This window comes from Cariama cristata, unplaced genomic scaffold, assembly GCF_000690535.1.
Source record: "Cariama cristata isolate BGI_N322 unplaced genomic scaffold, ASM69053v1 scaffold29310, whole genome shotgun sequence".
Classification (NCBI taxonomy): domain Eukaryota; kingdom Metazoa; phylum Chordata; class Aves; order Cariamiformes; family Cariamidae; genus Cariama; species Cariama cristata.
In genome coordinates this window covers 1-14,646 of record NW_009596840.1, presented here as the reverse complement: position 1 = coordinate 14,646, position 14,646 = coordinate 1, and the positions used below count along the sequence as shown (strand labels likewise).

The following is a 14,646-nucleotide window of genomic DNA, read 5'->3' as shown; positions in this document are numbered from 1 at the left end:
CATTCCTACATGTTGCACCCTTTGTTCGCTAACTGCGTAGTTTCATTCTAGGGATGAAGCCAGCTTGCCCTTAAAATAATTTTTCTCTCCTTTCATAGTATGATTTACAGGACTGTTTCTAATAATCCTCTGGGGAAAAAAAAAAAAGTAATTTTTAATACAAAACATAGCTTCAAATCTTTCTTTACACAGCACTTAATTGCAGCTATAAATATAACTCTCTTGAGGCTGAAGCACAGAAATGCACTGACTCCTCTTGTGTCCCCTCAGTCACCTGAGAAATACAATGAGATTATCTTTGTATCTATCCATCTTAGGAATATTTCGGGTTTTGAATCTTTCCTGTATAAATTGAATTTCCCACATCACCGTGAATCAACCCTGTTTATCTCTCCTTACTGTTTTGGTGCACAGCCAATAGTTCCAGACCTCTCCCAGAGGTACCAGTATGTTACTGGGTGTACTGGCCATGGCCAGGCAGATGCTGGGCAGAGAGACCCTTCGGACCTTTTGTCCAGTGTGACCATTCTTATTTTAGAAACCTTCTATATACTTTTATGATAACTTAAAAAAAAATACTGGTGCGGCAGACAAAAATTTGTTAAAACGAAGGACTTGAATGCCAGGTTAGAAAGGAAGGGTCGTAGTGAGCTATCCTGACATGTATTTATGCTCTGCCGTCTTTTGCTTCCTTATGATTTTTGAATGATTTGTTGTTATCAACTCATGGATTTTTGTAAATTGGTATATAAACATACTGCATCTTTTGAGTATCAAACCGTAGCTTGAAACTATGACAAAGGTTGTTACCAATCAAGCAGCCTGAAAGCTGCAATTAAGATTGTCTCTGTAACTTCAGCCGGTCTCCCTTGCATGTACATATTGCAGTGCAGCATCATTTTTGCACCATGCATGTTGCATTTTACAAGACTGCGATTCAAAGCCCACTCTCCCACAAATACCTGCTGCAGTGATGGTTTTTCATCCACAGGTTCTTAAGCTGGATGTGTAAGAGGAACACTACTGTTAGAAAAAACTCTGTTTGGTTTAAGTCGCCTGTCTTATGGGAACTCATATGGCAGAGGCAGAAGTCGGATATGGTCGTCTGGGGCAGACTTACCTTAGGATAAAAAGTACTTTAGTACTTTATATTATGCGCGACCTATAAAACCTGCAATGAAATAAGTCCAGTAGGCAATTTTTTTCTCCAATGCAGTACATCTCCAGAACGTGGCCCAAGTGGTCCTGTGCGTGGAAAAACAGACTGTGAACACGGACTTGGAAAACCGTAATGCATATGCACAGTTAGCCAGATTAAACTGTCATGACCAGTAGGAATTCCAGTGTTTCGTAATTGGCCAAAGTCTGACTTTGCAATAGAGAGATTCGTTTAATATTAGTTTTAGTGTACTGTTTCTGAGGAATTCTTTAAATCAAAGTAAAAATAATATTAATTTTGATATTCCCAGATAACTTCTACGAACCACGATCTAAAGATGACTACACAGTTGTCTGGCTAGAGAGCAACAATAGGTTTGATTCCTTCCAAACTTAAAAATAAACAAAACAAAAAGATTTTGTGTGTGCATTTCTAAATTATTTGCGATGGTAGAGTGTTAAGGCTCAGCTATGAGAGATTGACTTCTCTATGGAAAGAATGGAGTCTCTTAAGCACACATCTGCCTCTCCATTTCCCTCCCAGCCCTGATCTCTTGGACTGTCTCCACAGACCTGTCTGTCTTCTTTCCTCTTCCTCTGCTCATGTTCCTCATCCTCCGGTCCTTGTTCAGACAGCAGAGCCATTCAGAGTTTCTCCTTAGCAGCAGGAAAGACTAAGGCTAAGCAGGAAATTGTTTCTTCATTTCTCTGTCCCTTTTGTATTGTCAGACTCCAGGAAAACTGTCCCAGTGACTCCAGTTTCAATAGCATGTGAAAATCGTAAGCAGAATTTATTATAGCTGTAACTCTATCCAAAACCAGCACCACCATCTGTCTTACACTTGAAATAAATTAGTTCCCCATTAAAAAGGTGAATCTCATCAAGAGCATTCACATTTCTATGTACTTTGGCTATTTTATTTGTTTGGTGTTCCTAAGTACCACGCTATAATTTCTCTTGCAGAGGCTGCCTACACGCTCCTGCTGTACGATGAGCTGTTGGAGTGGTCTGATCGGCCGCTCAGAGAATTTCTCAACTACCCCATGCAAACAGAGTGGCAACGTAAAGAATGCCTCCATCTGACCATCATTCAGAACTTTGATAGGGGAAAGGTAACATGGTTCTATTTTACTGACTGGATCTGGAAAGGATAATGTATTCGTTCTGGGACGTTACTTCCCGGGTTGCAGCCTTTTCTCATATAGAGGGGAAGTGTTTGTCATTGCTGATTAAGCGGTTACTTAGCGAGACAGTGAGTTTCTTCTAATCCTGAGTTTGTAGCCTAGAAATCCCACACTTACATGTGAGAATAATTTGCACTTGTGTAGCAATTCGCTCTGTAACTGTTAAAGCACTTTATAAAAGATAGCATCATTTCTCCCCATTTGAAACGTGAAAATGAGCCATATAAAGCTGATGAAATTCACTTAGTGACCAAGTAAGGAAAAAAATTCAGCGGTCTTGGATTATAAGGACTATGTGTACACCTTCTAAATCATGTTGTAGCTTTTAGAATAGCAATTGCAGAATCTCTAAAAAGGAATGGGTTTTAGGGATCACAGTTCATTTTCATCACGGAGAATGCTTATTCTGAATTAAGCAAGAGTAATTATTCTGTAGTCTAATATTTTATATACGCTTTGTGCGATGATTTGTCTTGCTGATAAACAAGTAATTCATTGCCATTTTGTGTAGCTGGTGTAATATCTGTGTAAGCCTAGTAAATGTAATCAAATATTTTTTCAAAAAATTCTGTAATCAGCTTATAGAGTTTACCTTACATGGTGCAATAAATTGTTTTCCAATCTACAAAAATTAAGGAGGATATGTTAAGAATACAGTTTTAAAATTTAAAACTCATACTGTGTTGAATCAATCTCATACCTAGTATGAAAAGAGATGTCTGTCACTCTTGCAGTGATTTATATATCTTGTGCAGTGATAGTCCTGTAAGAATCACTAAATAAGTAAGTCTCTAAATATATTTTATATCCTTCAAAGAATTCATCAGTGTTACTCAGCAGCTATCAGTATGTCTAGTGGACAATATGTCAAGTATTTTCAGTTCCTGGAAGTACAACTTAGTAGAGAAAGAACAGACCACTAATAAATCACGAATTGTCAGAGAGTTGCTTTGAAATTACTGAACATCTTTTACTTGCTTGCAGTGTTGGGAAAATGGCATTATCTTGTGCAGGAAAATTGCAGAACAGTATGAGAGCTACTATGACTACAGAAACCTCAGCAAGATGAGGGTAACGTACCTGAGTACTTTTCATCAATCGGAGATCCAAAAGCTTTTTAGTTTGGGTTATAAAATATTACTTAGAAAATTAAATTTGCCACAGAATGGTCCTTAGGTTTGGTTTGCAAACTATTTTTTAGCTTGTGAGGTTTTTTTCTGCAATAAAGATTATAAAAGAGTGTGAGCTTTTTCAAGAAAAATGGGAAAATAAATGATCTTGCAATGTTTGTGCCTGTACAGCCCCCCTTTTGTGTGCACGCTTATGCAGAAAAATGACATTACAAATTCCATTTCATGGTTTCCTATGGTTTATCCAGGGAATGTGCTCTATGCAGTCCTTCGCTAGGAGCAGCAACGTATCTTTGCAGTTGTCATTGCGAGCAAACAGCTTGCAACAAGCAACGTACACCTTTGCAGTTTTTTTTGTTTACTGCTCGAAAATACGGTCTGTTTAATATCATATAGCCAAAATGAATCTTTCCTGGCACGGTCTTCCTGCTCTCTCTCTCATTTTTCTTGGAACTCTAAGCATCGTTTGTTTCTTCATTCTTTCTGATACTCTATTTCAAAGATTATTCAGTCTTCCCTTTTCTCGTCTGCTTCTGATAGATTCGATTTTATATTACAGCTTCCTTTTTAAATTTTCTGTACGTGCAGGATGCTTGCTTCTAGGACTGACTGAAGTAAACTTAATCCAGAGCTGCTTAACAGCATTACACAAAATTCACAACACAGATCTATGTGGCAGTACTCCCTGTGATCTGCTTATTCCATGTATATTTAGATATCCCAATGGCAGAATCCTATAAGCAAAAGCAAACCGACTATCATCATATGAATAAAAGAATTAGTTTCTGCATGTTTAATTAATTGTACTTAATGCATTTCACGTTTGAATTGGGAAATATCCTTCTACTACATCTCTGCCACCTGTGTTAATCCAAAAATGGAGGTGCGGGGATTTCTTATAGCAATAGAACTAGGCAGCTGTTGATATCGTATGCACATTAAATACCTGTCTGCATTACCTAAAACAGAGCTAATACTGTTTGGTTTTTTTTCACAGTATTAAAAACTTAAGGATAGGGAATGCTTTGCTGAAATATCATCAGAAAAAGGGAACTTTGACATTAAGATCACTTTGTGTCTGTTTTGAGTGAAATAAAAGTAGAATGTATAGATCAAGAATGACGTTAATTGCTATTGTGAGATTTTTAAAGGAACTCACATTTGATGCTTAAATCTTTGGAATCTGGTATGATTTGGGCATGACTCTTTTGAATATGAAAATTGGACTTTGCTGACTAAACTGACCATATTACTGCCATGTGTTTGGATGATTAGCAGATGACTGGGTCATATGTTTCAAACTGCATTTCTATTACTTCCATTTTTCATTACAGATCTATGCATGTTGTCATTAATCTAATATTCTACCCCTTTGGTATAGGTACTTCATATTTAAAAGCAAATTTTTTTTAATTCTTGGAAACTTTCAGGTCACTAAGAGGTATGATTACTTAATCTGATGCATTCAGACTTCTGGATGTCCTTATTGTTGTTCAGACATGCTCTGCAATTCCAGTACTCCAGAGCAGTGTGCTAAAAGACCTTCCCTTCTGTGATAGCTTAAGGTAAAAATATATTTCCAAAAAAGACTAATTGTATTTCTTATCAATCTCACCCAGATGATGGAAGCATCTTTGTATGATAAAATTATGGATCAACAGCGTTTGGAGCCAGAATTTTTCAGAGTTGGATTCTATGGGAAAAAGTTCCCATTCTTCTTGAGGGTAAGTGAATTGAAAATAAACAGAATGGAATAAATCTGGAATTCATGCTGTCATTCATAATCACTTTCTCTGTGTCAGAATTTGATCATACCATATAGAAGGGAATTCTTTCTGGTAATTAATGAGATATCCTCATGTTTTCAGGGTTAAGAAAAGGTCCTGTCTAATGGAAAGGCTTCCAGAGTCCCACATAAACTTAATATTCACGTTTATGTTGGAAACCATGCACCTATACTATTCCACAGACCAAAATCTTCTTTTCATGGTAGTTTGTTCCCTTTATCCTGTTCTGTTTCTGCTGGTGGCTGCTCAGAAGGTGGCTGTCAGAAGAAGTATCCCTTGGCAGTGAGACAATCGGTAATTTAGCATTTAAGTAATCACATTCCCAAATTCCATTTTTATTCTAAGTGACTTAGAAATTCAACATGCTGACTTTCATTGGATATCAATGTACTAAAGCTGACAAGATACATAAAGTTACTCTTGAACGTTAATCTTGGATTCTGAAGTTACTGAAGTGCACTTGAAAATGTTAGTCCTGTTTATGCTGTTCCCCTCTTCTACAGTCTGCAGTGGTTTATTCATGGAGCTGCTGCAATCGTAATCCAAGCTCCTCTTCCTATAGTAATTCAAATAAGTGATGAAGGAACCTCCTCTGTATGGTGGATGCCTAAAAAAGCCTGATCTTTCTTTGCCTTTGTGGTGGGGAAAATGAAAAATTCCAAATCATGAATACAGCATGAAACTCTCCCCTTCAAATGCGATGCACAAATGAGTCTGATGGGTACATAGGTTTTGATATTTGGAATATAACATCTGTATAAACCAGTTTGAAAATGTTAATTAGAAAGAATTTAATGTTTAGATTACTAAATGTCAACTGATGAAATAAAAGTAGTGGACCAAGTTGCCCAATAGTGCAGTACTTTCAGACCTGTAGGTCTTTCACTAATTAGGAAGTATGTATGCATTGTCCAAGTTAAATGTACATAGCGCAGATTTATGCTTGCAGCACCAACAAGGAGCGCCTCAAAACTTACTACATTTGATTTAATTTTTTTGTGGCAAAGCAGTTTATAAGTCTGGCTGTGTTTGCTGTGGAAGGAATAAAGATTAAAGCTTCAGAATAAAGCTTTCACATTTTAATTTGTAGTTGCACGGTAACTAACACTATTGCGGTTGATTTCTTGTAGCAACTGAAAATCCAGGCTCTTGGAATGCAATGCTTCCTGTCTCTATTGTCAAGACACTATAAGGACAACAACTGTTTCTATCTAAACCTCCAAGAGGAACACATTAGTAATGACTTTTTAGAATTTTCTAATATAGATTTGAAAAGGAGATTCATTTAACAGTGCTTTTAGAAAAAGGGTTAAGATATTTCCTTCTTTCAAACGTCTATGCAAGCAGAATCAAACCAAAAAGTGCTGTCCCACAGCTACAGGAAGCCCTCAGCCCCACCTCGGTCAGTGACTAGTTCCAACGGGTACTCCAAATCCAAGCATCTCATCTTTAATGTAGGATGTCTGTTGCATCTGTGTTCATGTTGCACAATCATCTCAGGAAAATCATAGTGCGACTTCATAGTGGGCATCCAGGTAAAAGAAATTATGTTGGAGCTAGGAGTATTCTTTTACTTCATATTGCAAAAACTGGATGATTTTAATTTACTGGGCTGATAACTGATAAACATCTAGAGGATATGGCAAACAGAATGCATTCTACCATTTTCTTATGCATTGTTTTTCTTCAGAATTGTATAACTTCGAAGCAAAGTTTCCTAGTTCCTCATGGAAAGGACTTCCAGCGCATTTCATTGTCTTAACTGTCTGTTGCATTATATTTTTGTTACATGTTTTACATGCCCTGATATATTAGTTACATACTGTAAACCATTAAGAACAATTTCTCCCTTCACATTTTTGTTAAAGCTTTAAGTATAATCATTCGATTTTTCTAGGCTTTTAAATAAAACATACTTTATATGGTAAAATTTCCTTCTTCTCAGTAACCTGTTCTTTCTAGATTTCTTATTTTCATTCTTGCCTTTTGTTTCTTATTTTTTCCTTCTTAAAATGATGTAAAAATTGCCCAGAAAGTCTATACTTAAGAGCATGTGTTTGGATCTCTCTAATCATACCCAATTATTTTCACATAACTTGCTCTTGGTTTTGTTTTTTTTTCTTCCCAGAATAAGGAATTTGTTTGCCGAGGACATGACTATGAAAGGCTGGAGGCCTTCCAGCAGCGAATGTTGAATGAGTTCCCACATGCTATTGCTATGCAACATGCTAATCAGCCAGACGAGACCATCTTTCAGGCAGAAGCACAATGTATCCACAGAATCACAAACCCCTCCACTGCAGTTACATCTTTCATGCTTTTAAAAAATGTAGGTACACCTATAGCCAATGTTAATCACTATGTGCCTCCACTGAAATAAATGGTAGGTGAGAATTCCCCTGCAATTTCTCCCAGTCACTCTATTATGTTTGGAAATTTTTTTGTGGAATTGTTGGTTTTATTTAAAAATTCCTGGGCAGGTTATTAATATTCTTACTTTAGCCAAAAATACTTGGAGAACTATCACCGCTGTGATAATGGTGTATCAGTTCAAGTTATAGTAATTCAAGTTCTTAGAATTTAGCATAATGTTAGCATGGCACGACATACTGTGGGTGAGAATATATTTAATTAAATCCCTTTACTCCACGTACTATTCTGTGTAAGTAATTCTATTTCAAAAAGAAATATGAAATTTTCAACAAAACAATACAAAGAAATCCCAAACCATCAAAAAATCTGTCCAGTTCCTTTCCCAAGCCATTAATAGTCTAGAAGCATTTCATGATACACTCTTTTTCAAGAGTTTGTCTTCTGTCATGCTTCAGGAGTCAATATGCTTTGCTGATTTGAATGAAATGGGATAGCCTTAACTCTTTACATATAGATTTGCAGATTTATGCAGTGACACCAATTCCAGAAAATCAGGAAGTCCTGCAGAGAGATGGCATTCCCGATAACATCAAGAGCTTTTACAAAGTAAATCACATCTGGCGATTCCGATATGACCGGCCGTTTCACAAAGGGACTAAGGACAAGGAAAATGAATTCAAGGTAAAGTACCATGCCCTTTCCTGAGCTACTGGACCTATGGATTTATCTGTAAAATCAACGATAGCTGGGTTGCTGAAACATCATCTACAGCTGTGTTGTTTAACCGAGTGTGGTATAACAAATTCTCTAGAGGAGAGAGGAGCTCAGGTTTGACTATTTAATTTCTCATTTTAATTAAAATAATAGGAAGAATATATGGGAGATGGGAAGGTCTTGTTGAATATGGGAATAGGAGAGAAAAAAGTACCCATTTGTTTTTGCATCAGTGATATATAGAAGGCAGAACTGGAGACAGCAGAGGAGCCTCTGGAGGAGTTTATTAGGCAGATGGGAAAACACTGTTAAATAGGTAATCTGGGGTGTGGATAGGATTGCCAAAAGTTATCTCTCCCTAGAGCAAGGGAGAGACAGTTTTGACTAAACTGCAGCATAATGTTCTGTTCCTGTGATATCGACTAAAAACTACCTCTGAACATAGAGATAGTCTCAGGGAAGAGCAGTACTTCCTTCCCTAATATGTAAATGACTTTTGTTCTTCCTAATCAAAATGTCACACTGAAAATTCATCTTATGTTATTCTGGTGTAATTTTAATTCTGACCCACTAGAAACACATCTCGACACAGAATATATTCTGGTATTCAGACACACAAAGAGAATTGTCCCGTAATATGTTTGTTAGAAAGTCAGAGAAAAGAACTGTAAGGGTAATAAATTAGCTAAATTAAGTCACTATTGTCCTCTAATTAAAGCTTAGGGCTTTATTTTATTTGTACAGCTTATATACATATTTTGTATAAGTTCTATCCTATGTGTTAATTTGTCATTTTACAAACCTCTTGCACAAAGCGTTTAACGTTTGAGTATCCCATGAGACATGCTTTGCGGAACCTCAAACAGGACTTCACAGAGGAGAGCTGGTCACTCGGAGTGATCTCTGAGTTCTGCTTCTGAACTCGCCCTCTTCTCAGATATTCTCTCAGAAGGGAAATATTAAAGTGCTAATTTAGTTGTGAGTGACTTTTGGAGATTAGGGAACACCATACAATGTGGAATAATGCCATGTTTAAGAGTGAAGAATCAGCAGAAATTACTGCTTAGTAGTAGGTCCTAGAAAGTAAGGAAAAAAGTGAATGTCAGTTTTCTGGGATAGACATTTCAGTAGAAATTTGGATGTTAATACTTTTTTTTTTTTTTTGAAACATATACTGTTACTTAAACAAAGGTATTCCTAAAGAAGACTAGGAATAATTAAGAAAAACATAGAGGCAAATTAGGGAAGTAAGTTGGTTTTGTATATTGTAGAGTCTGTGGGTGGAGAGAACCACGCTGATCCTGGTGCAGAGTTTACCTGGAATATCTCGTTGGTTTGAAGTGGAAAAACGTGAAGTAGTGAGTATGAGACTGATGGCAATACATATCGTGGGTTAGTTTACTTCCTTACTTATATGTCATTTGATGAACTAATTTATTACCCATATCTAATTTGATCAAGCAAGTTCTCAAACTGGCTACAACAAATTTATTTACAAAGTATTTTGAGTTGTCTGGTTTCTCTAATCTTGAAAAATATTAGGAACCACCCTTACGATTCACTTAAACAATTGAGGAAAAAAGAAGTTGAGAACAATAATGGGCAGCCAAAGGCAACATTTAATGTCAGCAAATTACTTCTTAAAACTCAGCATGATGTAACATTTAATCCTTAGAATATCTATAGCTTAACATATCTTTCAGTGCTCTTGAAAAGTAAACATTCTCCAAGTTCCTGTACTATAATAAACGCCATCTCTGTGTCTGCCTAGAGCTCCATTGAAGTTCCCAGTTCTCAGCGTGGGTGGGGAAGTATGCCTACGCAGAACCTGTAGGAATAGGGTCTAATGTGGCAATCTCTTCCTGACACATTGTAATTTATTCTCCTTCCTTCTTGTTATATTTCTTAGAAAATCCTTAAATACATTTCAAATGTATTTGCAGGAGTGCTCCTCTTATAAAGAACTCAAAATAATTGGTCAATTGTTGAGCCCAGGAGTATAACATCTATAACTATTTTCCTTCCTGACAAAGCCAGTCTTACAATAGTCCCATTAAATATAGAGATACCGTTGTACAACTGATTTTCTCTAAAACCCTATTGTGTTTTTCTTTTATAATAGCAACAAAATGTCATTTGTTCACCTTCCTGATATTCTCCTGTAGAAAATCAAAAATGGAATTTAGTAAAAATCAAAAAATTGTGAGTGACGTAAGAAATTTTGATAATTGACTCCCTGTTGAGTCCTTACTAGGTTAACACGACCCCTGATATGAAGATCCTCAGTTTACTATTGTGTTGCCATTATAGTCACCATTTCCAAAGTTAACTGTAATAATTTTTCCTGGGCGTGTACTAGATCATGACTCAGATTTGTGCTTGTACATTTTGGTAAATTATAGCAACTGCAAGCCTGTCCTCTTCCCATCACATAGCTTTTCGTTTTTCCTGCAGTTCATGCTACCTGCGCGAAAAGCTTGCTCACCCTCTAGAGAGGACAGGCCCATCCCGCTCAAGGACTCGACTATAACTTGATTCTCGTCTTAGCTCAAAGCTTACATTCAAACTCCTCATCCACAACATCTCGTTGTTGACTTCACTTTGGGTGAGGGAACTAACTCACCCGTACTTAAGCTCTGCTCTGTGCCCTTAAGCCCAGTGAAGCTCTCCCTAACCTCAAGCCCAACTTAGGTAAAGATACCAAGGACAGTTTAGCCCTGAATTCCAAGAGTTCCACCGCAGGTTGAAGCCTGTGAGAGTTTTGCAGCAAGGGCTGAGTAATCTCTCAAGGTCAGATAATGAATCGACAAGAGAGGGACGGTTATTTTGGTCCTTGGTTATGTGATAAAATTAATTGTCTCTGTGCTCAGAGTGTACACTTAGAGAGCATAGCCCAGGTGAGAAGAACTTTTTCTGCCCCAATACTCTAGAACATAGAATAACATTGTTTTCTTTTAAGAAATCAGAAAACAACCTTTAATATAGTTCATCTTTCAACTGAAGATGAAGTATGTTTGCAATGTTCCTCACTCCCCTTTCAGGTGGAAATGAGTCCCCTTGAGAACGCTATTGAAGTCTTAGAAAATAAGAACCAGCAGCTGAGAACACTGATTAGCCAGTGTCAAACTCGACAGATGCAAAATATTAACCCTCTCACAATGTGTCTAAATGGGGTCATTGATGCAGCAGTTAATGGTGGAGTTGCTAGGTACCAAGAGGTAAGCAATTTGTTTTCTGTTTATTAAAAATCTGTCATAAGACAGTTTCTTACTGATTTCTCTCTCTGTACAGGTGCAGCTCCCCTGTATAAATTGAGGACAGAAAGTACTGTATCAGTAATAGTTTTAATTATACCTATATCACAGTTTTGGGTGAGGTGATGTTAAATATGTATAGCTTTATTGAAACAACTGTTTTGCTGCAGATAGTACCATAAACTTACTCCAGTGATGAGTCGATTCACGATTACCTTGTGTTCTTTAGTGGTTTATTTGGGGATTTTTAACAAAATAGTTAATTGTACCTATGTTATTATAATATATTCCCTCCCCCCTGCCCTTTTAGGTCAGGAGCGACTTCTGGTCACCCAGCAAATTTACTTTTGTCTCCTGTCAGTCTACTTTTAAGATAGATATGTGTATATATATATAAAAATTTACTAACAAAAAAATTTATTACCCTGAAGAATCGTATTTTTCTAGATCCTTCTTTCTCTTCTCCAAGTTTTTAAGGAAAGCTATTTTCTGGAAAAAATCTGGTAAGAAATAATACATACAATTAAGAAATATCTAACACTGGATTTATTCCCAAAAGTTGTTCCTCATGATTGTAATCTCTGAATAGCCATAGGAGAACCTTAAATGTTTGGGATGCTGTATTTCCACAAAGTTCTGTGGAATTTTGAAACCGTAGTAAAAAGAAAGGAAGGATTTTTTTTTTCAGCCCAGCTTGATCTTCCTCTTTCTCCTAATAGTCTTATGAAATACTTGAGTCTGCTGGTTGTTCCTTTTCCATTGAAAATGTCAAGTTGACTAACGTTGTGTCCCGTTGTCTCAAAGGCTGCAAGATTCGGTGTTCACTCAACAGTGTTAAATTTGATAAAACTGCATCTCAATTAAACGACAAGAAATTTGAGTCTGCTACAGTGTTAGAATCTGTCATCAAAACTGCAAGGTTATGAAAATTGTGAGACTAACGCAAAGCAGTACCATGTTTGACATTTCCCAGCTACCTTTAAACAACAACACAACTGTTTAGCACGGTAAAGCACCACAAAGGGAGTCCTGTGAGAAATACAGTCATGTCAGAGCTATGGCTGGTTTGAATTAGTGGTGTCAGAGCTGGTTCCACCGAGCTGCATAGCTTTCACAGAATTGATTTGGTTGGAAGAGATCTCTGGGATCATCAAGTCCAACCTTTGCCCTAACACCACCGTGTCAACTAGACCATGGCACCAAGTGCCACGTCCAGGCTTTCTTAAACCCCTCCAGGGATGGGGACTCCACCACCTCCCTGGACAGCCCATGCCAATGCCTAACGACCCTTGCTGTGAAGAAATGCCTCCTCATTTCTAGCCTGAACCTCCCCCCGAACCTTTCCATTCTTCACAAGCATATTCAAGGTTCTAGCTTGCTCTTTTCTTAGTGTTGTTCTTAGCTGCAATTCTTGATCTCCAAGACAGTCTTCATGTTTTGATTCCATTCTGGCTTCTCCCTCTCTCTCTTGCTATATAGATATATAGCAAGGAAAAAAATAGGACTTTTCACCAATTTGTGTTTTAAGCACCAAAACTGATAGCAGTCAGGGTTTTTTTCCTGTTTCACTCTCATTCTCTTTGCATGTCGCTTTTTCAGACTTTATATGTCTTCATGCTGTTTTGCCACTTCTGATCTTCTACCTTCCTTCTTTTCCTCTCCTCTGTAAATGCTTTGCTCTGCCTGTGTTTCACTTGCTTTTGCCTTCTGCCCTGTACAAAGCTCAAAACCCCATCCGTCTTGTGGCATGGGGTCTTGAGGGAAGCATGACCATGCCTTTACAGACACCCTCCTTCCCTTCAGGCAATTCCCAAGCTTTAAGAAGTGTTAAGACCCAGGAAATAACAACCTTTGGCCTGCTGCCGCCTTCTTGATTCTGTGTGTCCCCCTCCTTTCCTTTCCCCCCTCTTTTCCCCTGCCTTTTCCCCTTCCTTCCCCCCGCCCCCTTCCTTTTTTTCCCCTCTCCTGATGGGATAAAAAGCACCAATCTCTAATTATTTAGCACTTTGGCCAGTATTGCAGGTGTTAAAGCTGTGCTTTCTCTAGTTTCAGTACAGGAACAGATTCCAGGAGAATCTACAGAAGTAATAGTTATTATGTAGCACCTTCCTGTGTGCTAAAAAATGGCTGTAGACTGAACCACTGATGGTTTGTTGTTTTTTCTTTTAATTTTTCTGAACACTGCTGGAGAAGCATGAAGAGTGTGTTTTGTGCCCACTAACACCTCTCCAACTGCAATTTGTACTATAACTTACATTTCTTTTAGCTCCTTTACATGTGCTAGAAGAGTAGAGGCACTTTCATGATTAACTATTGGGAACCACCAGTTCCAAGATTGTTACTAGATTTAGTCAAATTCTGATTTTTTTTTAAATTTTTTTTTTGCTAAAGTACTGGGGATTTTGTTTGAAGTTAGATTATTACATCTTGGACTTATGTTACAGATCTGTATAAATCTCAGACCAAAGCCACTGGGACATCACCTGCCTGATATTGAAAGAACATTAAGCTTGTAGCTGAGGGAAAAAAACCATCAGCTGGCAGAATTTGGGGATTTGGGATTTTAGCAAGTATCAGAGGGTTCCTTTTAACAATTTAAACGTGAATTCTTATAATTCTTCCTATCTGCACTTGAAAGGACCATGTGAAAGAAATGTTCTTCATTACAGTATCATTAGCATTTTCTAGATAGGTCTCAGACTTCCTAGTTACGGGTTGTCACAGCATGATATTTTGGAACTGAATCAGAGAAGGGGTATATTTATCTCCAGCTCCACTGCTCCCCATATTCACAAATGATCCTGCATGGCAAAGGTTTTTAACGGCTAACGTTGGAGGGGGAACCTTGTAAGAAGTATATGAGGGGAATGCTAAGGCAGGAGCAAAAGGAAAACACAGCACAGAGCAGCCACTACTATCCCCTGACCTCTATCGAGAGGAAACCATATATATGGCTAGGTACTTGTACAGATGCTTTTTGTGACATGCATTTTTGAGAAGCTCTAGAAATCTCTCAAATCACAGAATCAATTTGATTGGAAGAGA

The 14,646-nt window shown here is 37.5% G+C and overlaps 1 protein-coding gene across 1 annotated transcript in view; it reads left to right on the top strand.

Moving 5' to 3' along the window:
- The window catches only part of LOC104167439 (dedicator of cytokinesis protein 4-like), a gene marked incomplete at both ends in the record, with an annotated part of 31,763 nt that extends 19,243 nt beyond the window's left edge, over positions 1 to 12,520 (top strand). The window contains 7 exons of the mRNA XM_009707694.1: positions 2,123 to 2,271; positions 3,328 to 3,414; positions 5,093 to 5,197; positions 7,389 to 7,530; positions 8,148 to 8,314; positions 11,389 to 11,565; positions 12,321 to 12,520. Coding sequence (XP_009705996.1) covers positions 2,123 to 2,271; positions 3,328 to 3,414; positions 5,093 to 5,197; positions 7,389 to 7,530; positions 8,148 to 8,314; positions 11,389 to 11,565; positions 12,321 to 12,520 — 1,027 coding nt within the window. The remainder of the gene's footprint in view (positions 1 to 2,122; positions 2,272 to 3,327; positions 3,415 to 5,092; positions 5,198 to 7,388; positions 7,531 to 8,147; positions 8,315 to 11,388; positions 11,566 to 12,320) is intronic.
- Positions 12,521 to 14,646: the final 2,126 nt, after the last annotated feature.